This window comes from Dipodomys spectabilis, unplaced genomic scaffold, assembly GCF_019054845.1.
Source record: "Dipodomys spectabilis isolate Male_0828 unplaced genomic scaffold, ASM1905484v1 ptg000017l, whole genome shotgun sequence".
NCBI classification, from domain to species: Eukaryota; Metazoa; Chordata; class Mammalia; order Rodentia; family Heteromyidae; genus Dipodomys; species Dipodomys spectabilis.
In genome coordinates, this window is record NW_024870694.1 from 6,529,093 (window position 1) to 6,552,991 (window position 23,899).

The window sequence follows — 23,899 nt, forward strand, 5'->3', positions numbered from 1 at the left end:
ATGAAGAAATTATGAAGAAAAAAATAAAACACTTCATTAAAATGTGTGGGATAAAGCAAAGTAATGTTTATAGAGAAACTTGCAGCATTGAATGCTATAATGTATTAGAAAATAGAAAAGATTTCAAATAAGGAAACCAAAATAACAAATTAAATCCAAAATAAATTAAGGAAAGCATAAAAATGAGGAGTATCAAAGATACTGAGAAGAGGAACTCAACAGAGTAAAACCTACAAAACCAAAAGAGCTGGCTCTTGCAAACATCAATAAAATCTACAAACCTCTAGGCAAGCAAATTAAGAAAAAAAAAGTCAGAGGACACAAATTACTAATGTCAGAAATTGAAGAGAGGGTGCATAATACAGAAACTATAAACATTAAAAGGCAAAAAAAAAAAAAAAAAAGAATACTCTATAGCCACAATTTGGTATATGAGAAGACTATCCTCATTCCATGAGGGTCTAGTCCTATACCCAGGAGGGAAGAATTCTGCAGAGAGTACTAAGTACCCAAGAAGGGGTAAAAATGCAAGTTAATGTAACTGTTAAAGTGAAAATTTTCTAACATGCTGGATAGGAAAATCTTTCATCAATAAGTAAGTCTATAAGTACAACTGCAATCACACAGAATTAGACATGTACCATCAATTTCCAATAGTTGTTATCAGTATCATTTAATATTTAGTAGTTTTAAGGAGTCAAAAAGTTTTAAGCCTCCATTTTAAACTACAGTCTATTTCTATTCTGCCCTGAAAAACAGTGTGTAAGTGTTGTTTAGCAAGTAATTTTCATCAGATGATCCTAAAAATATAGACAATACTGTGGAAAGTGTACCTCCACATATAATGGGAGTTTTGGTTCACTAATCTAACTAGTCTTTGGAAAATCATTCAAACTCAAAACTGTTTTCTAGTACATGATTTATATACTCATTGTCCAACAGAAACGTCACAAACTAAATTTTCAAAAATTCTAGTAGTCACATTTTAAAAAGAAAAACAAAGCTGGTATGATGGTTTATTATTATAATCCTAGCTACTTGGGAGGCTACAATTGGGAAGACAGTAGTTTGAGGGCCAGCCAGGGATAAGTTTGTAAAATAGTGTCTCAACAGAAAAAACTGGATGTGGTGTCACGTGCATAAACGGAAGGAAGGCCTAAATAGGAGGATTATAATCCAGGCTAGGCAAAAAGTGAGATCTTAAAAAAAAAAAGGCAATATGTAGAAATATACCTTATTTAACCCAACAAGCACAGAGTTCTATTTCAAAGTCAAGAGAAAAAAAAAAAAAGATTACTTCACATGTTTTTCTTTGTAGTAATTCAATGTAAATTTTATAAGGACACATTTCAATTTGAACTAGCCACATATGAATGTTATATATCAGAGGCTACCATATTGGACATATAGTTCAACAGGTTTTGTTTGTTTTTTTGCAGAGAAATAGAAGAAGCATGAGACATACCTAAAACGCCAAACCTTCAGAATACAATTTGAATGTTAATTGACCTAGATGATGCCCAAAGGTTCCTTCCAATGTTATTTTCAATGAATTGTTGCAATCACTGAAGTTGCTGGACTTCAGCTAAAGCATGAAGAATGCAATGAAATTATTTATTTATCTGAGACTGGACTCAAACTGTGTCTGAGGCTTTCAGTGACTGCTGATGCTCTACTGCCTGAGCCAGGCATCCAACTCCAGCAATTAACAAACTTATATTTTTTCCTTTTCAATGTTTTCATGCACATATTATACTTTATTTTGCCAAGGATCATATATTTAAAGACACTTCAATTTCATTCAATGAATTTTTTGTTTCATTTTTGGTTCACCATTAAGAGTCTGGCTCAGAGAATGAGTATGTTAGTCATAAAATTCTTATCCACACAGTGCCTGATATATCAAACACTTAACCGTTAACTATTATTACCCATGCTTCATAATTACTAACCAGTACACTATTCTGGAACTGGAAGGGAGGGAGGGGGGGGAGGGAGGGAAGGAGGGAAAAAAAAAAGTAAAAGAGGGAAAACAGAACCAGAAAGTGAAGCATCACTACAAGAAAGACAGAAATTTCCCACAAAAGTACTTAGCACAGTAGCTCCACAATTGAGCCCTCCGATAAGCAATGCTAATTGGAACAAGACAGAAAAAAAAAGGGGAGATCTCCAGTGACAGTGAATGAATTATATAATAGTTGAATAAGTAGAAAATTAGAAAAAAAATTAAAGAGCTAGCAAAAAAAAAAAAGAACTCCAGGAAAAACATAAGTAATATTGCCACATTATTTCAGCTCAGCTCAGCAACGGAAAATGCAACCATACTGAAATATAATTGTACTATGAGGAAGGATAGAAGGACGGACGGATACAAAGAATACTTACATCTTCATTACAATAGAACATCATCAGATTATTTTCAATTTACATATAATAAATAATATTACTTAGAAACATAGCAGTATAAGCCACATTGAACAGTTACAGAACTGAGAAAGTAGATGACCTGTAAATAAAGCCAGGAAACTGTTTATTTTTGGGTATTTTAGCCTTACTTTAACTTTCTCAACCATGTATATTATATATGTATGTGTATCTATATGTGTACATATATATGTACATAGACATACTGTATATATATATACACACATATATATATATATATATTCAGATAAGCCCAGGTTTTTGAAAAAATGCCTGATAAACAATCTTAACTAGTGGACTACATATAATATATATATAATTTATAGAAAATAATTGCCTAAACTTACCAGCCAAGTTGAGAAATGCTGCCTATTCAAAAGTTTATCAACTTGTTATTCCAGATGATATTTCTTATAACTAGCAATCCCAAACAAGCCTCTATTCTTCATCACTTTGGTTTCCACAATTTTATTAGACATACTATATCACTCACACTGAGTCAGCAAGAATCTATGTAATTCAGACTATATTTTAACATTAAATGCAAACTGACTGTCACTGTCAAACAGGACAGAGGTTCTTTTATATAGTGCTGGCTAGATAACAAAATATTCTGCTAAAATGATGACACTAATTGTCTGTGTATTTGACCGCATCAACTGCCATACTTTCTACAAATGCAACATCTTATTAGTTGGTTGACATAAACCTGTTGACTTCTCCAGATAGATGACAAAGCAGCTGTAGAAAGATAAACAGTAGCTAAATGAATTTGCATTTTCCTGATGTTCACTATTTTAAATATTAGACATGAAGTAAGTATGGCTGTGCTATTGGGAAGCCTGATTCGTTTTATAAGTTCTTCCTATGATGTAAGATGAAATTTTTTAAATGAAAAAATTAGTTCTTTGTGCCAACTATGATCCCTAGGCTAGCAGTTACATTCGCATATACAGGTGCATTCACCTACATATACATGTATTTACTTTTACCTAAGTGAATATAAGTATAGAAAAATGTTGCTTGATTCAAAAATAAAAAGGAAATTTATTCCAGACATAAAAGACAGTAATAATACTTAAGTTCATCTAAAGAAACTCAAAGTCTATTGTATTTACAAACTACCTTTTCCAGTGATGATACTAATTAAGTGCTTGATTCAAGCATCTACAATGCTAACAACAAATACTGAAGTTATAATGTACTCTAGGACTTAATTTAACTGAATTAGCCAGTAAGGGCTTCTCAAGAGTATTTGTTGAAACTATTTTACTGTAACTGCAAAATGTTTATGAAAGATTACCTTATTTCTCAGGTATAGAGTTATAGCTACTTCATTTGCCTTTAACTCTATGAAGTTTTTATGGACGTGTGTGGCCAGAGACAAATGATTCTTACAAACTAAAGTCTCTTCATACAAAAATAAATAAAAAGTCACCAAAGGTTTATGTCTTTAAATTTCTTTGTCCTAAGCTTTTTTTTTTTTCTGTGCAGGTGCTAAGGCTTGAACTCAGGGCGTGGGTGCTGTCTCTTACCTTTTGTGCTTAAGGCTATTCATGAAGGTTCTGTGATCATTACTTTAATCATATTAGATCCACCAGCATCATCACACTAGGAATTAGGATTTCACATTCAAATTAGGGACAGATGGGAACATTCACTTTATGGCAAATACCAAGACCATTTATGTATGTACCGCTTTGAGCCACAGATCCATTCCTGGCTTTTTATGATAGTTAATTAAGAGGTAAAAGTCTCCCAGATTTCCTACCCAGGCTGGCTTTGAACTGTGATTTCTCAGACCTCTGCCTCCTGAGTAGCTAGAATTACAGGCATGAGCCACCAGCACCCAGTTGTCCTAAGTATTTTCAAAGAACCATAAAGTGAAGTGAAATCCCATGTGCTCCTATATTCTCAGGTTAAAAATAATTTTAACTAAAAAAAAAATAATAATTTTAAAAGAAATCAACACCTAAATGTCCTTATGAATAAAACTTTTTTATACCAACTTACTAAATACATGTAAAAATAAATATGAAGTACAGCAAACTGGAGACAATTACTAGATTCAAAGATTATGAGGTTCACTATCCTTCCATTTTTTATGTTTGCAACTTTTCAAATTAAGTTTATAATGAAAATTAATGAATGCATTGTTGGGTTATTTGAAAATTCATTAATTAACATACACAAAAATCTTTAAGAAGTTGAAATATTAGAAAAATGAAATACACTAAAAACAGGTCAAAATATTAAACAGTGGTTATATTAAGAAAATAGGAATGTGGGCTGGAGGCATGACTCATGGTAGAGCATCTGCTTAGCAAGTACAAAGCTGATGAATGCAATCCCCAAGAAGAACCAAAAAAGAAGAGAAAAAAGAAAACAAGAACCAGAGATTTCCTATTTTTTCTTATTGGTATACAATTCAGTAACTGTTACTGTATTCACACATACATGCAATCCTTTTTACAATGAATGATACAGCATTTTCAAGGAAATTTTATTGTGCTATATTTCATACACTGATACAATGTACTCTGACCAAGTTTATCCCCTCTATTGCTGTTTCTGATCCTTTCTCCTTTTTATTTACTGACATGAAACAACTCCATTTCAGGTTGTTGAATAAGTGACTATATGTAAAGGCCCACAGCATATTCTTTTTTTGGGGGGGGCGGGGGCATCTGGTCGTGGGGCCTGAACTCTGAGCCTGGGCCCTGTCCCTTAGCTCTTCAGCTCAAGGCTAATGCTCTCCCACTTGAACCACAGTGCCTCTTCTGGCTTTTTTCTTTTTGCTTATGTGGTGGTAAAGAATTGAACCCAGGGCCTCATGCATGCAAGGCAAGCACTCTACCACTGAGCCACCGTCCCAGCCCCCCCCCCTTTCTCCTTTTTAAAATCATTTCTTAACTGGCTTTATTATTCTACTTTCACATGAATATAAAGTACTTCAATCCTATGTAACACCCCTTCACTGATCCTCCCCCACCCCATTGGTTCCCACCTGAGATTTCTCTATTCTTCTATTTTTCAATACCTCTTCCCTATTCTAAAAAAAGTGTTTATTTGATGAAAGAGACAAACATTGATTAAATATTGCTAAAATATAAAGAGGATGTCTCCCACTTTAAAATGGAATGAGTAAACACATCAAGGACTTACTTGTTCTTCTCTTTTCTGCTTGCGTAACTGCAGTCCTTCTTCCTCCCTCCTCCTGCGCATCTCATCAGGATTCAGAGATTTGTTCTTGTAACTTTTTAGGCGAAAGTTCTCTTTTCCTGGGGTGGTCATGATTTCTATAAGAACAGAGAACACATGAGCTTACTTAAAGAGTTCTATTTTGTAGCTGCTCAGCCTTAATCACATATACAGGCCCAGACTCATTCAATAGGGACATCAAAAAGTTCCTTTTTTACTGCTATTAAAAGGTACAATACAATCATTTTAGGACCCACACATATGTGCAACCCTTACCACAATTAGTTTTACAGTATTTTCATCACCTCAAAAAGAAATCTTGGGGCTGGAAGTATAGTTTAAATGGAAGCGTCCCTGCCTAGTAAGCACAAAGCCCCAGGAGTTCAAACCCAGGACTGCCAAAAAATAAACAAGAACCAGAAATCCTGTATTGGTTAGCTATTATTCTTACTCCGGACATTTCATTTCATATGGACAAAATCATGTAATACACAATCTTTTGTGACTAGCTGCTTCTTCATGTGGACTAACATACACAAGGTACATTTACACTGTAGCATGTATCAGTATTTCCTTCTTTTTAGGGCTAAATATTCCATTGTGTGCATATACCCAATTACATTTATCCTTTCAACTAACAGGTATTTAAACTACTTTTACCTTTGGCTATTATGAACAATGCTTCCACATACACCTATAGACATTACATATATACAGATGTGTAAGCATGTATGTATTTATGTATGGGTCAAATTAAAAGTCATGACAACCCCATTTCCTCACTTGAGGAACTACTCAACTATTTTTCCAAAATGGCTTTATCATTTTGTATTCCTTCCTACCAGTAGCATATGAAGGCTATACTTTCTCTACATCACCAACACTTGGCTATTATTGACTTTTTTTAACCAAGCCATACTAGTGGGGATAAAATATCTTCTTATGGTTTTGATTTGTAACCCCCAGATGAATAAAGTAAACCGTCTTTTTAGGCAATTATTTGCTATATATTGCCCATTAAAAGCTATGCAAATCCTTTACCTATTTTTAAATTGGATAACTAGGTTGTCTTTTTACTGAGTCATAATAGTTTAACATTTTAGATAAAACATTTCAACTACATGCCTAACAAAAATGTCCCCCAATCCTTTACCTTTCCACCCCCCCCCCTTTTTTCTGTAGGTACTGAGATTTGACCTCAAGGTCTCCATACTGGCTAGATAGCTGCTTGACCACCTGAAACACTACCCCCAATTCACATTCTTGATGGTATTCTTTGGAGCATAAAAGTTTTTAATTTTGATGAAGTCTAAACTAATCTACTTTTTCCTTTTGGGGGCAATACCAGGCCTTGTGCTTAATTGGCTTGTTTGGCTAGTCCTCTATGACTTGAATTATACTTCTAGCCCTGTTTTTTTTGTTGGATATTTTGGAGATGGAAGTCTCTAAAACCTTTCTGCCCAAGCGGGCTTTAAACTACCAGTTCCTTTGACTCTCAATCCTTAGTATCAAGGGTGACAGACATGGGCCACCAGAGCCCAGACTGGTCTTTCTCTTATTCATGCTTTTGGTGTCAGATCTAAGAATTAGTAATCTTGTTTCCTTACAGGAGTTTTATTTTAGTTTACCTCATACATTTATATCTGAGATTCATTCTGAATTAACTTTTTGTACATGGTATAAGAGCCAAGCTTCATTTTTTTTTTTCATGTAGCTGGGCAGTTTACTAACATTATCTGGTTAAAAAAAAAAAAAAAAACTATTATTTCTCCTTTCAATGGTCTTGGTATTTGCTATAAACTGAATGTTCCCATCTGTCCCAAATTTGTATGTGAAATCCTAATTCCTAGTAGGATGATGTTGAAGGTGGGTCTGGTGTGATTTTAAAAAAAGAACATCAGTCATGTGTGATGCCTCACACCTGTAGTGTCAACATTGAGAAGGCTGAGGCAGGAAGACTAATGTTCAACACCAGCTTGAGTTTGACCAGTCTGCCCTTATCTCAAAGAAGAAATGCCAGCGTCTATGAAATTAGGTGCAAGTTCTCAACAAATATAAATCTGCTAGTACCTTGGTCTTTGACTTTCAAGCCTCCAGAACTGTAAGAAATAAATTATGTTATGATTATTAAATTTCTGATCTTTATTACCTGCCAAAATGGTATTCAATAAGCAGCTGTGTGTGTGCAAGTAGGTGTGATTTGGTTTACAATTCCACAATGTCTTGGTCATCACTGCCTTGTAAAAAGTTTTAGAATGAAGAAATATTTAAATATTTACGTTCTTTTACAAGATTGATTTACCTTTTGTGAATTCCTTGCAATTCCACACCAATTTTACAATCAGCTTGTCAACTTCTATAACGTCCGTCTACTCTGCCAAGGATCTGTACTCACTGTAGGTAAGTGTATGGAATACTGCTACCTCTAAGTACTACACACTGAGACTTGGCTGACTGTTTCTAAAATGTGGAAGAGTTGGGGATGCAGCTCAGGGGTACAGCACTTGTCTAGGGTATATGAAGCTCTAGATTAGATCCCTCACATATAATAGTAAGATAAAATCTGAAATGCATATCAAATTTTATCTGGTAGTTATTGAAATAATTGTTTTTCTTCTTTGAATTACTAAATACACCAAGTTATACTGACAGATTCCTCAAAAATGATCCTGATTGGGGAAAACATGGTGTTGCACACTTTTTACATTCTTCTATTTAAATAATCTCATTGTTATTATTAAAGTGTTTTGAAAAGAGGCTACCAGTTCTTAAATCAGGTAATAAGTACATTTCATTTTTGGGGGTAGGGGGTACAATGTCACTCCTTCCTTTACTTTCTCCCAGCTCCCCCCCCCCCCCCCGCCACTTCCCTCCTTTTTAAATTCTATTGGCTAATTTTTTTCTTAACCACCTCTACACCAGTATCCATAGCTAACAAGATACAGTTTCTTCTCTTTCAGGGAGAAAGGGTACTATATTTATCATGGTAAAAGATTTTTTTAGTATATTTTCAATTTTATGACTTCTGGAAGAGATGTATAACCAACCAGGTATTTGTGATGGAAGAAAGGCAATTATTAGGAAATAAAAAGTAAAATGTGTCAGATGTACATACAGAATTTTGATAGTAGTAGAAAAGCAGGCAATCAGGGAATTGCCCATGCAACTTGTATATGGCATAAGCTCATAAGCCAAAAATCTGTCAATAAATTAAAAAAAAACAAAACAGGAAAATAGAGGAAGGGGGGCTACAAAAGAATGAAAATGCAGAGGTCATTGAACCTTTTTGGCTCCATGAAACAAAAAGAAGACCCACCAATCAGAAAGCTATCATCTTCAAGTACTCCAATTCTCCAAATTTAATCCAAAACCAAGCTCTTTAACCCTAAAGATGGCTGAGATGTGCTGAAGTGCTGTTTTCCCCATGACATGTCTATGCTGCATGCTCTTTCTACCATTTTTCTTTTCTAATAAATTCTCAACTGCCATCCAAGTGCATGCCCAGACAGGAAGCAAAATTCTAGTCCAAATGGAGCTGGAGGTTCAGCTGTAGAGTGCTGCAAGCAATCATGAGGCTGGCTCTAAGTTCACTTCCAGCGCCACCAAAGCTACACAACAAAACCTACCTAATATCTAACCCGTTCTGATACAAAACTGAATAAAATCAAGCTTTAATGATTGCAGTTCAATACATTACAGATAGCCTATGTTTGAATCCCACCTCTACCAGTCAGTGAAGTGTAAGGCAACTTACCTCATCATGCTGTACACATATACTCTCCTCCACAGAGTGGTTTTGCAAAGATAATTAAGGGAAACCAACTCACTTAGCCTTTACACATTTGTAGATTCTATTACTTTCTGTGAGTTTGTTCCCCAGCTACAAACCCCCATTCTGATCTCAAGCCGCTTTGCTGGTCAGAGCATAGAGATACATGGACAACTCAGCACATATCCCCATTAGTGCTGGAAAATCAATCATGATGAGTAAGCAGACTTATCTTTGTATATGAAGGACAGCATTATTCTTGTTATATGAAGGAGATTATCTCTTTTATCCACATTCTGGATTAGTGCCTGCTTTCAAGAATGGTCTCAATTAGTCTACAACATTAGATCAGAACCATTTTTCCCCTGAGGTCTATTTTATAGTGTTAACATTTTTAAAAAGAAAAACAAACTACATCCCATCAGTCCTAATCCCTGCTCTTTCAGTGCACAACCTCAAAAGTTTTCTAATACCCTAATTGGCAGCTAATTAACTTATTTACTATTCCCAATATTTTCTTCCATTATTATATCTAAATTCCTAATCCTAACAAAGTACAAAGACATTTAACACAAAATCAAAAAGCCCTAGAGTTCTTTATCACTAGATTACTCATCTTTACTTGCATAGCCAATTAAAAGTCTTAATTCATTTTATGTACAATATTTATATATAGATACTTCTAAACACAATCTGACAGATTTAAAAGCACAGACATCATAAATTACTAAGGCTTTTATTAACTCAATAACCCTGTGCTAAAACCATGGCGATCAAAAGTAAAATATTACCTTATTCTCAAATGTACAAGAAAAACATAAAAGATCAAAATAATCAAGACCAACAGAAAAACAACAAAAATATTTTACTCCAGAAACCTGCAGCGATTCCAAATTAATACAAAGCAATTCATAATACAGTTGAGCTTAAGAAAAATTACAAAACTTAAACACACAGCACATTATAAGTCACCTAAAGTTAAAATTTAAAAAAAGACAGTTTTAAAAAAGCAATTTAAGCCGGGTGCTGGTGGCTCACGCCTGTAATCTTAGCTACTCAAGAGGCTGAGATCTGAGGATCTCAGTTCAAAGCCAGCCCAGGCAGGAAAGTCCGTGAGACTCTCATCTCCAATAAATCACTTGAAAACCGGAAGTGGCGCTGTGGCTCAAGCAGTAGAGAGCTCGCCTTGAGCTAAAGAGTGCAGGGATAGCGCCCAAGCCTGAAGTTCAAGCCCCACAACCGACCAAAAAAAAAAGCAATTTAATGAAGTCATTTGTTAATTTTTTTTTTTTTTAGAAAAAAAAATTTGACTCTAGTCTGTCTTGGGGGGCGGAGCACAATGTAAGGTTTTAATTTAGGACTTTGCTTGGCTTGCTCTATGGGTGCTCTACTACATGAGCCAGCTTCCAGCTCAGCCTTTTGATAGTTATTTTGGAGATGAAGTCTCATGGACTTTTCTGACTGGGCTAATTTCAAATCTCTATCTCTGGATCTCAGCCTAGTAATTAGTATTACAGGCATAAGATACCAATGCCTGGCTTTAAGCCTGTATTTCATAGGGACCAACAAACAAATTAGAAAGTTTTACATGGCAAATAAATAATACAATTTTTTCATGGCCACTTTATATGTAGTAATTCTAAATGAATATTAAGGCATATAAATAATTAAATCAGTGCACCTTAGAAAACACCTTGCAAGTCAGGATAAAGATACTTGCACTATTCATTGAAGCCAAGTTATAGAAACAGCCCAGATGCCCTCCAATCAAGAAATATGAGTGTGAAATACATCCACATATATATGTGTATATATACACACACATATATAATAGAATTTTACTCATCCATCAGGAAGAATGAATATTTATCTACATATATATACATATATAATGGAATTTTTCTCAACCATCAGGAAGTATATTATGGCATTTGCAGGGAAATAAATGTACCTTAAAAAATTATGTCAAGTCCGGCTCAGAGACTAAGGACACATAGGATGTATGTTTTCCCTTATACATGGAAGTTAGAGCTAAATTACAAATATATATATATATATGTGAACATATATAGGGTCACATGCATATATACACAAACATATTTACTAAAGTTAGCTATATGCATGGAAAAATAACCACAGTGCATTATTGTAACCCCTTTAAAGAACTAAGAGAGGTTAACAGAAGGCATACCAGAAGGTAGAACATGTACTGGGGATCAATGAAGAGACAAAGTATAGGCAAATGCAGTCATAATATGAGTGGAGTTGGGAGACAGGGAGAATGATAAAAGGTGTGATGTCATAGACTGACAAACAACTGAAATCCCTTTGTATAACTACTTAAATAGAATAAAAAAAAAACAAAATGGTCTGGGAGAATACTCTGAACCTTTAACATACATGTCCATTTTGTATGCTATCTCTTGTTATAGACAATATCACCTCCATGTTTTCCAGAGGAAGAAGAAATGAAGAACTGGCATCTTGGATCTGAAAAATCTAACACCACCCCCCTCCGTCGTGGGGCCTGAACTCTGGGCCTGGGTGCTGTCCCTCAGCTCGTCAGCTCAAGGCTAGCGCTCTACCACTTGAGCAACAGCACCACTTCCAGCTTTTTCTGCTTATCTGGAATTGAACCCAGGGCCTCATGCATGCAAGGCAAACACTCTACCACTGAGCCACCTTCCCAGCCCCCGATTTTTTTTTTTAAATTAAGCTCATGAATCCTTGTCTGTTCAGTTTGCAATCTTACTGATCTCATTACTCAGTGGTCGGCAGGTTTCATAGTTTATACAGAAGAAAGCAAAATCAAAAGAAAAAAGTTAATCCTAAAGTACACTACAGGTACTCTGTCACGTAATTTATTCTAGTTTAAAAAAAAAAAATGATTCTAGGAATGGAACCCAGGACTTTGGACACTCAAGAATCTTACCACTGAGCAACATCCTTAACCCTATTTAGGGTTTTTTTTTATTGTGGAGTAGAGAAGATTTTATTTTTAATTGTTTTTGTTTGCTTTTCTAAGACTGACCATTATGTGTATCCCAGGTTGGCCTGGCACTCTGAATCCTCCTACCTCAGCTTTTGAAAAGCTAGTATTACAAGCATGAGCTTTTTGTTTCCCAATGAATATAAGACCCTCAAAACTTATGCTTTCATTTGAACTTGTCTTGATATGTAGTCACGTCCCTTTTTGCATTTCTGTTAAATTACAATGACTGTTAAAATGTCATTTGGTTAACATTTGTATTAACTGTTAGTCTTTCCCATTATGCTATAAATTCTATCAGGAAATGAGAATAAGGATACACCAGTTACAATCACTCTCCAAGTACTGGATGAGTGAATGGATTAAGTAAATAAACACAACCAGGGCCAGGTAGAGTAACACAAGCCAGTGGCAGATTTTAAGTTCAAGGCCAGCCTAGGCTGCATAGTCAGAAATTCTCAAAAAACCAAAGACAAAACCAACAAGCAGATTTTTTTTTTGGTTCATTTTTAGTTTTCTTATTTATTTAGTGCCAGTCCTGGGGCTTGAACTTAGGTCCAGGATACTCACCTTGAGCTTTTTTGCTAAAGGCTAGTGGTCTACCACTTGAGCCAAAGCTGGATACCCAGCTTTTCTGCTGGATAACTGGATAAAAAGACTTAAGACTTTCCTGCTGGGTCTGGCTTTTAACAGCAATCCTCAGATCTTAGCCTCCTGAGTAGCTAGGATTACAGGTATGAGCCTCTGTTGGCTGGACTAGTTTTCTTTTTTCTTGTTGTTTTTGTTCTGTTCCAGTCCAGGGGCTTGAACTCAGAACTTGGGTTCTGTCCTTGAGCTTTTTGCTCAAGGATAGCACTCTACCACTAGAGCCACAACTCCACTTCCAGCTTTTTGATGGTTAATTGGAGATAAAAGTCTCACAGATGTAGCTGCCTGGACTGGCCTGGAACCCTAATCCTCAGATCTCAACCTCCTTAGTGTGAGGCTGAGTCACCATGGCCCAGCATTTTCTTTTTCTTTTTCTTTTCAGTGTTGGGGATGGAGAAAAAATTTTAATCATAGTACCAACAACAACAACAAAAAATGACAGCAGGGCGTCAGTGGCTCACACCTGTAATACTAGCTACTCTGGAGACTGAGATCTGAGGATCATGGTTCAAAGCCAGCCAGGGCAGGAAAGGCCAGGAGACTCTTATCTCCAATAAACCACTCAGAGAAAGGAAGTGGCACTGTGGCTCAAGTGGTAGAGTGCTAGCCTTGAGCTGAAGAGCTGAGGGACAGTGCCCAGACCCCACAACTGACAACAACAACAACAACAAGAATGAACAACAACAACAACAAAAAAGAATGACAGTCCATACATCTGAAAATTAGGGAAAGTGAGTATGTACTTTAAGTATTGAGTGTTTAAAACACATGCTTTTAGCACATTATCTGGAAAGAAGCTCCCTAAGTGTTCATTATTTTCTCATGCTTTCTATCTTAAAACTGAAGCATGACAGGTGAGAAGACAGAAAATCATTTCATCTTCAACAAAATATCAAAAAGGCCAGAGTCATAAGTTAAAACCAGAAAAGTAAACTGAAAAAGCTTTTCTATCACCATACCTCACTTTTAAAATTAGAAGATCAGGAAATATAGTCTCTCTTTCTCTCTTTCTTCAAAGTACAGGAGACTGTCTAAATCTATCGTTTGAAACGGCAAAACTTTGGTAGCTATAAATGGATGTGTAAAGGTAGAAATCATGAAAGGCATATCTGGCAAAAAAAAAAAGTACTAAATAGTACTAAATGTTCCCTATGTTTTAGGTGGGGCTTACCATCTTATCTATGCAAAACATTCGTGGAATAGTTAGTTGCTAGAAAAGCTGTATTCCCCTAGTATAGAAATTACACATAGGGGCTTCCATTTTTGAGAACAGGAAAGGCTTCCATATTTTCCATATCTCCCAATTTTAACTTATAATAAAAACAAATCTTTGCTGAAACTTCACCTGCTGAGACTTTCCTTTTGTGAGACGCCTTGAAATACTTTTCATCAGTGGATCTCAAGGACCTGTGGTTTTGTGTCAAAGCTGGAAAGCTGAAGGAAATCCTCATCCACCCATATATAAAATCAAATAAACACAGTATTCCAACAATTTCAGCAAAAATAGAAAAACACAGTAGAGCTCATTCTCACTGTTCTTGGAAAAGCTTAAATATCATCAATCTTTTAAGTGGAAGGAGAAATAACTTGTGAATTATATTTCAGAAAATTACAAATGCAAGAACAACTTAAACCGAATATGGAAATTTAAAATCTCAGCAACTGAGAAGGCAGATGCAGGAGGATTCATCTGGACCCACAGAGAGACTCTCAAAAACAGTTAAGAAAGAACCTAAGGCAGCTCGGAGCCAATAGCTCTCACATTTGTACCACAGCTTCTGAAGATCATGGTTCTAAGCCAGTAAAGTCATTAGACTCTTCTCCCAATTAACCACCCGAGAGCCCCAAGTGAAGCGGCTCAAGTAATAGAGCAAACCTTGAAGAGAAAAGGCTAAGGGACAGTGCCCAGGCCCTTGAGCTCAAGCCCCAATACTGCAACAAAAACAATGAAAAATATTCCATAGATAGGAAAATGAAAAAAAATTGCCTATTTATCTGCTACCGGTGGCTTTTTTTTTTTTTTTTTTTGGGGAGAAACTGTTGTAAGGAGAAAAAAAACGATGTTGGTGACAGTAGGTAACAGGGCATCTCGGAAAGATTATTTCCTGTTTATTCTGAGAGTTGTAAACATCCATTATTTTGGAACTTTTCATTGAAAAAGTAGGACCAAAAAACAACAACAACAACAGAAACAAAACACCCAAACAGAAGCCTGTCCACTGGGGCCTAGCACCGGCTCTCGGGACGCCCTCCGGACTCGCGCGAGTCATCCCTCAGGCTGAACTCCGCGGTAGTTCTTAGCGGTTCCCCCCGCGTCCGCGCTCGCCCAGGCTCCACGCACACCGAGTTCTGTCATTCCCATCATCACCACACCCCGGCCGGCCGCGGCGGGCCCGTGGGGTCACGACGTCGGTGAACTGCAGCCGACCGACCCCACCACACCCCACACCGGCTCCGGTCATCCCCCCCCCCCCCGCCGCCCCGCCCCGCCCGTCCCTTCCGGGGGGAGGAGGGGGAGTGCTGGGATTTCCGACTCGCCTCCCCGGCTCTGCCCGGCCTCCCTCGCAGCCCTCGCGCCGCCCGCCCACCCTCCAGCGCGCGCGCCACGGCCCCGGCGCAGGCTCCGCGCGGCCTCATCGCCGCCCCGCAGCCTCCGCGCCCCGCCGTCCTCGGCGTCGTTTCCTTCCACCCGCCCCGCCTCGACCGGCGGATCCCGATGGCGGCGCACACTCCGGCGCTCCCCGCCCCCATCCTCCCCTCCGCCGGCCGCGCGGCCGTTAAAGGCACCCCCGGACCGGTGACGCACGGACGCACCGCGAGCGTCCGGGCCCAGGGAGCCGAGCTCGAGCTCCCGCCGGCGCCCCACCGTCCCCCCTCCCTTCACCCCGTCGCCCCGGGGCCTCTCCCGGATCCCGCCGTGGACACCCCGGATCCATCGGCGGGAGGGGGAGGGGCCGCGGCCGCACTCACCGGCTCGAGGCAACCGACCCTGGTGCCACTGCTAGAGTGAAACGCTGGCTCTCTCGCCCCTCCGCCGCGCCTCTTTCACCCACCACCTAAACAAGCCGATCCCGGCCTCAGCGGTGCGCACCGGACCAGGCCTCGCCTTCCGCCGCCGCCGCGCACCGAGCAGCGAGACCCAGCTCAGCCGGCGTGCGCAATGCGCCTGCGTGCAGGGGGCCGGCCTACGCGCCTGCGTACGCCCCTGCGACGCCCACCGCAGAGCCTGCCGGGAGATGTAGTTTTCTGGTTGTTAGGCGTCCGATCGCCCAGAGTCTCGGAATCTTGAGTCCAGGGATAGGATCTCACTGACCGGGAGATTGGGGTCCGCCCATAGCCATAGCGGGAATGAGCGGGGGGGGGGGGGGGAAGGGGGGGGGAGAGTGGAAGGGAGTAATGTCAACGAACCTCCTTTACTAAGCTATTATAGAATGCACAGCTCTCCCCCTACTTTTCCAGATACAGCCTCTCACATAGTAGGCACCTGATTTTTTTTTTTTTTTAAGGAACGATGGCATGGTTGAAGGAGGAAGAATATAATGGAAGTATTAAGTCAGTGTCTCACGGCCAAAGAGATCACGTGCAGCTCGCTTGCTGGAAGCTTCTTGCTATTCTCTTTTTAGTTCACACCCATCCCCTCTGCCTGATAATTTGTAAGTAGTATCAAAAAGAAATTAATTCTTGAGCCAGGTGTGCTGGTACACTATAAATTCCAGCAATTAGGGAAGCTGAGGCAGGTGGATCAGGAGTTTAAGGCCAGCCTTGAAGAGCAGCATTTTATAAGAATAGCTCCCTAACTGTATATTTTGTTATTTTGAGAAATTTAAAAGCTATAGAATAATTTTTTTGCCACTACAAGTAGTGCTATTACTAACATTCTTATGCATCTATACTATAGACAAGAAAACTTCTAAATGACAATATGTTGATTACATTTTTGTAGTATTGGAGATTGAATCCAAGGCCTCACACATGATAGGCAAGCACTCTGCCAATTGAGCCATGCCCCTCATATTTTTAAAATAGGATTTCAATAACTATGCTCAAGCTGGCTGGCCTTGAACTCACTATCCTCCTCCTCCACTTTCTAATTAACTGGATTACTGATATGCTTCACCACATCCAACTTACAGCATTATAATCATCAGATGAGGTAGGCACAATTTTAAGATACCAGCCCCTCCCATGATCTCTGCCCCTTGGTGTTTCTATGTATATCTCCACTCCCTGAATGTAGATGGGTCCTCTCACTTCAACCCAATAGAATATGACCAAAGAAGCAGAGACCTCCCATGATGACATTTCATTGCATTCATTCATTTCATGGTCTTCTTATACTAGAGCTACACACTTGCCTGCTGCACTTGAATAAACAAGTCATCATGTTGTCAGCTGACTGGAGATAGTTACGTGACAGGTAACCACTGATAGCCTCTAGGACCTGAGTGTAGCCTTTAGCTATCAGTAAGAGTCCAGGGCCCTCAAGCACACAACTACATGCAAATGAATTCTGTCAATAGCCTGTGAGAGGTTAGAATAAGATTAATCCTCAGCCAAGCCTCCAGACATGACAGTCTGACCTTATACTTTCCTGAACCTTATTAGAGCCTGAGCAGAGAAACAAGCTAAGCTGTGTCTGTACTCCTGGCTCAGAGGAACAGTGAGATAAGTGGTTGTTAGGCCATTAGGTTTGTTACAAGGCAATAGAAAATGAATGCACTAGATATTGCTGGACTAGTTTCCAAAATGCACCAATTTATACTCCACACTGTGTAAGATTCCCTTTTTGACACATTCTTGCTAATATTTGGAAATGCCTGCTTTAAAAAGAATTGTCAATAAGAAGGTATGCAAATAAATAAAAATGATATAAATCAAAATATATTCATATATTTCTTGAACATAAAAAAAATAGGCATTGACCTGGAATCATGCATTCCAGGTTTCTCTGTTACATACTTTCTATTACTTAAACAAATAGCAATAATACTAGTAATAGTATCAGCAACTAATAATAATGAGTTAGGCACCAGTTAAGCAAGTAATAAAAACATGAAAAATAGCAATACTTTAAAAATGTTCCTATCCTTTAGTGCAGCAAGTTATTTTAATTATTACATGTTTAAATCTTAGAGGCTGTACTATTCTGTATATGCAAATACAACCAATTAACTAGGTAACCTATATTAATTAAAATAATGACTTATTTCTGTCCCATGATATTATAGATCATTTTTATTTATTTTCTGTTCTGCTTTGTTGGGAGCCATTTTTCTTTTATGTAATGACAAAAATAATAGAGTAGTTGGGTTAATCCTAGCTACTTGGGAGGCTGAGTTGTTTTTTTTTTTTTTTTTTTTTTTTTTTGAGGTCAAATCAGGAGTCTTTATTGGAAAGCCAGTGACTACAGGTGGATTCCTATCCCAAAGACCTGTACACTTAACACTGTCAGAAAACTGAACCAAAGGCTGAGATCTGAGGATCGTGGTTCAAAGCCAGCCCGGGCAGGAGAGACCGTGAGACTCCTATCTCCAATAAACCACCAGAAAACCGGAAGTGGCACTGTAGCTCAAGTGGTAGGGCGCTCGCCTTGAGCTGAAGAGCTGAGGGACAGCGCCCAGGCCCAGAGTTCAAGCCCCACGACCGACCAAAAAAAAAAAGAAAAAGAAAACTGAACCAAGAGAGCAAGAAGGGATACTCAAGAAACAGATACAATTAGACCCTGGAAATAGATTCAGCTGTTCCAGTAGGAAATGAGGAGTTCTTGGTTCTGAACAGGGAGCTTAGTATTGAATAATGATGGTTCTAGACAGATCTATTCTGTATGCCCTGTAGACTGGTCATTTTATAATAGAATCATACCTCAACTAGTAGAATAATTGACTAGGAAGCATAAGGCCCTGCATTTAATCCTCATTGCTGAAAAGCAAGTTAAGAAATGACACTGAGGAGAAGGAAGATATACCCTGTGCCAGAGGGTGAAGATGTAAGATTAGAAGACTTTAGAAGTGGAGCTGAGTCTGGATTTGGAAGAAAGATTAGCTGGTCTTCACATTACAAACAGACCTTCGAGTCAATTTGAGGCCCAGTCACAGTGGATTCACCCTTTATAAAAGCTAGTTTCTTTTCCTAAAACACTCCTCCTACTCTCTCCCTCATTTGCCACATTCCTAATGGTCTCAGATTGAATTTGTTTTCTTTTGAAGGGCTTCTTCCAATCATTGATTAATTTATCCTTCTCCTCCTTCTTAATTTTTTTCAAGCAATTTGTAATTTAAGTTGTCTGTACCTACCTTTCTGATTATTTAGGCTAAAAGATTTGTGAAGCTATTTGTCTTATCTAGTATCATATCCTTAGAACCCAGAAAGTGACTAACACACTTCTGGTGATCAATAAATGCTTGGTTAATTATTACTTAGGACACATGGTGTTTGGGCAGCATTGCTTGATATGACTGAATCTAAACTGAATATCAGTCTTTTCGTGTCCTTCAAATTCAGATTATTTCATTTTACAAATAATTATTCAGACAAAGGTCACTCCAACAAAGTTTATTTATTTTGGGATCCAAGGCATGTCATATGATTCTCTGGAAAATCTTAAGCTATTTTCCTGTCCAAATAATGTCATACTATCATGTATAGCAAATAAAGATTTAGATTTTACTTGGGAATAATCTCTTCTTTACATGTAATACTTCCTGTTGACTGTAGCAAAAAGAAATATGAAAGAACATTGTGCAAGGAGAAGGAACAATCATAGAAGTGTATCAGTTGGTATTTTTCCATCCCAACTCCAAGATGAAAGCAGAAATTCATGCAGGATGCGTCCTTGCAACAGCCCAGCCAATCCAAACAGATAATCCATTTAACATATGTAAGCTACTCTTTGAGTCATTAATAATGACCACTTGGTTGGTTCCCCCAAAGCAAGATCATACCAGTTGTTAAAATGATGTGGAGATTAATCAACAGAGCTGCCATTTGAAAATTTTTTCCAATCCTGCCCTGAAGAGGATACTGATTCTGATGAGTAACCCTGTGGCCCTGCATGATCCTGAGTGCAAATCCACAAATATTTGGGTATAGCTTGCATACCATTAAAAATAACAACGGTTTCAGGCATGGACTCACTGTCAACAACACTGTCATAGCAATCTACAGCTTCACGAGACAATGGTGGGGGGACAATATTTGACCGATGACCTGGGCAGGAGGAGCCTTTGAGGACCTCAGCCTCAAACACATAGATGAACTTGTCGGTGTTAGAAGTCTTGACTTTATCAGCTAGGCTTTTGAGATTTGTGGTGAAGTATATGCCAGCTCCATATCGTGGGTCTGAAAAGAGAAGAAACAAAAGATTCTTCTGATCAGGCAAAAGATATTGCCAATCTGGGTATCCTGTGTATCTCTCACTAGTCTTTCAAATAATCATATCCTCCTGGTCTCAAGACTGCTGATCCTATAGCCAACCCCCCCAAGTTGTTCCCTTAGGATGAGTCAGCACTTATATCATTAGTATAATAATAGTTTTCATTTGAATGCATCATTCAAGTTTATGGGGAAGTCTCTAACTTTCAAAGCATTTTTACACTGATCAGATTCAATTAATCTGTACTTCCATTTAAAAGATGAAAAATCTGAAATTCAAGTAAATTATGATTCAATTTAACATAGACCAAGCAGGGCAAGAATGGTAGAGTACCAACTTGAGCAAGCAAGCCCAAGAAATGAGAGGCCCTGAATTCAAGCCCTGGTTATCAGATGCAAGAGAGGGAGGTGGGAGAGAGAGAGAGAGAGAAGAACAAGAAGATTAATCAAGCAGTTGCATAGTAGAAGGAAATATCTGTTTTTCTTAGAACATTTATAGGTTCTATAACCCATAAATAGTCTTATCTAAATGTTTGAGAATGCAATGGTATTCTGTACTGTGGGTCAGGTAATGGACATCAGCTTTCACTCTGGCATAGCCCAATATAGCACCAAGAATTCTCCACACGTTTCTCATCTAGGTTCATGCTTACGAGGCATTCCACCCATCAGGCATTTGAGAGACTATGATACTAAGGAGGAGATGTCCAAGTCCAACTAGAAGAAATGAATATTCTTCATTCTGGCATACTGTGTGTTATCTGTACTGTCTTTTCTGGAGTATTAAGATACTCAAGAATGAGCCTACATGGCAGTGCATGCCTATAATCCCAACACTCTGGGCTAAGAATCAAATTCTGGACCTCAAGGCAATCCTGTTCAATGCCCATTTCAAAGTCACTTGGGGGAGAGAGTTCACGTACAAATCCCGGGTTTAGTCCCCAGCACTGAAAAAATAAACCTCAGATGGGTAAAAATTAAACTTCTTTAAACATATATTCTTATCCTTCCTTTCTCTTTCCTTCCTTCTCCTGGAACTTTTTGTCACTTAACCAAATATTGGTTTAGGTTGTAAAGCTGCACTGAATAAAATATAAGTTACAAATGTAATTTGTATGTATATGCATATATGTGCCAGTCCTGGGGCTTGAACTCAGAGCCTGGGCTCTGTCCTTGAGCCTTTTTTGCTCAAGGTTAGTGTTCTACCACTCGAGCCACAGCACCACTTCTGGCTTTTTTGATGGTTAATTGGAGGTAAGTCTCCCAGGTTTTCCTGCTCATGCTGGATTAGAACCACATTTCTCAGATGTCAGCCTCCTGAGAAGCTAGAATTACAAGCATGAGCTATTTTCTAGTACCCACATTTTGTAATCTGTCTTTGAAATCCTGTACACATTTCCTATGTACAGTATATCTCAATTCATATTAGCCACATTTCCCATGTTCAGTAGACATGTGGCTAGCAGTTATAATATTGAATAGTGCAGCTATACAAATTCAAAAATCACCATGATATCATCCTTGTTCTTTAAACTTCACAAATAGAACTCCCTTCCCCCAAACAAATAAAATATAATACAATACAAAGTAATAAAATATAACACATTACAAAGTAATATTTTGAGGGAAAAAGATTTTCCTTTTTTTTTGCCAGTCCTGGGACTTGAACTCAGGGCCTGGGCACTGTCCTCAACCTTCTTTTGCTCTATGCTAGCACTTTACCACTTCAGCCACAGAACCACTTCCAGCTTTTACTGTTTATGTGGTACTGAGGAATGGAACACAGCACTTCATGCATGCTAGGTAAGCACTCTACCACTAAGTCACATTCCCAGCCCAAGATTTTCCTTCTTGACAGGTACTGTTGCCTTACAATCCTATTTGGGAGGCTGATCGCCAGAGGATCATGGTTTGAGGCCAGACAAGCAAAAAAGACAAGTTCCTTGATCCAAAGCTGGGCATGGCAACATGTGCCTGTCATCTAACTATGTGGGAGATCAAGATCAGGAGGATCACAGCTCCAGGTTACCTTGGACAGAAAAGTTCTTGAAAATGTCTCAACAGAAGAAGCTAGGAGTGGTGACACATGCGTGTCATCCCAGTTACTAAAGAAAGCCTAAAACAGGCAGACTGTAGTCCAGATGTATATCTGGGAAGAAGTGAGACTCTACCTCAAAACTAAAGAGCACAAAAAAGCTGGGGATGTGGCTCAGTAGTAGAGCGCTTGCTCAACAAGCAGGAGGCATCCAAGGTTAGGACTGCTTTTTTGTTTGTTTTGTTTTTTTGGGACCGGTTGTGGGGCTTGAACTCTGGGCCTGGGCGCTGTCCCTCAGCTCTTCAGCTCAAGGCTAGCACTCTACCACTTGAGCCACAGCACCGCTTCTGGCCTTTTCTGGTTATGTGGTGCTGAGGAATCGAACCCAGGGCCTCAAGTATGCAAGGCAAGCGCTCTACCACTGAACCACCTTCCCAGCCCTAGGACTGCTTTTAAAGAAAGAAAAATAAAAGAATTTTCCTTCTCAAGAGTTTCTTCTTGATCTTCCTTCTCCATTGCTTTGTTGCTACCTATTACCTCAAGGGCAAAAAAAGTTTAGAATGTGTGTGTGTGTGTGTGTGTGTGTGTGTGCGTGTTTATATATATATATTCACAGAGAAAATATAATCTTGAAATTATGGCTTTCAGAGTTCCTGTGAAGGAAAGGGCCTTTTGAGGTAAAGGCTAAAACTGGAAGGATTTTTTTTCACATGAAAATGGAGTTCTTGAGCCAGACACTGGTGGCTCACACCTGTAATCCTAACTGCTTAGGGGGCTTAGATCTGAGAATCCAGGTTCAAACCCAACCTAGGCAGAAAGTCCAGGAGATTCACATCTTTAACTATCAAAAAGCCAGAAGTGGAGCTGTGGCTCAAGCAGCCCTGAGTTCAAACCCTAGGACTGGCACACAATAAAAGGTCTTACCATAAATGAGAGACGAGGGAATAAAGCAAAACTAAACCAAGAGCAATTTTCTCACTTCAGCACAAAAGTTCTTCTTCTATTAGAAAAGAATCTGAGGAAATGTGACTAGAGCTCTTAAAGTTTTTGAGAAGGAATTCACTTTATTCAAGAGTGCCCTCAGAGTCAAGACAAGCAGAAAAATAGAAATCTCAGAAAGACTAGAGGAATTCCCAGGGAAAAAGGAATCACTACCCGGCTCTGCAATCTACATACTCTCATCTATGCAGTTAAGGCAGTTCTGAGCCCACTAGTAGGCAGTCAGCCTTGAAATGGTCAAAAATCACAATACATAAAGAACATTTTCTTTCTGGAGTGCAAATAAGTATCCACTCAATCCACTCCCAGAGCAAAGAGTCCTCCCTGCTCCTAGAATCCAGCAGCACATGGCAAGGACTGCTGCATTTCTGTTTCTGTGTCCTATTTGAGCCATGCTCATCCCTTAATAATCGTTCAATATAGGAGTTCTCTTGGCAGTGTTTCTGCCCTTTAAGTGTCATTA

At 38.7% G+C, this 23,899-nt stretch overlaps 2 protein-coding genes across 6 annotated transcripts in view; both read right to left on the bottom strand.

The window, feature by feature from the left end:
- Kpna1 (karyopherin subunit alpha 1) overlaps positions 1–16,192 on the bottom strand; it is a 54,030-nt gene extending 37,838 nt beyond the window's left edge. Inside the window, exons 1-2 of the mRNA XM_042668961.1 lie at positions 16,002–16,192; positions 5,590–5,723 (exon numbers count right to left, since the gene is read on the bottom strand). Of these exons, the coding sequence (XP_042524895.1) occupies positions 5,590–5,718 (129 nt within the window). The 5' untranslated portion in view covers positions 5,719–5,723; positions 16,002–16,192. The remainder of the gene's footprint in view (positions 1–5,589; positions 5,724–16,001) is intronic.
- Positions 16,193–19,568: 3,376 nt separating this feature from the next.
- Parp9 (poly(ADP-ribose) polymerase family member 9) overlaps positions 19,569–23,899 on the bottom strand; it is a 32,562-nt gene continuing 28,231 nt past the window's right edge. For all 5 annotated transcript variants that reach the window (XM_042667508.1, XM_042667473.1, XM_042667482.1 and 2 more), the window contains one exon: positions 19,569–20,369. In XM_042667508.1, the coding sequence (XP_042523442.1) occupies positions 19,996–20,369 (374 nt within the window). In that variant the 3' untranslated portion in view covers positions 19,569–19,995. The remainder of the gene's footprint in view (positions 20,370–23,899) is intronic.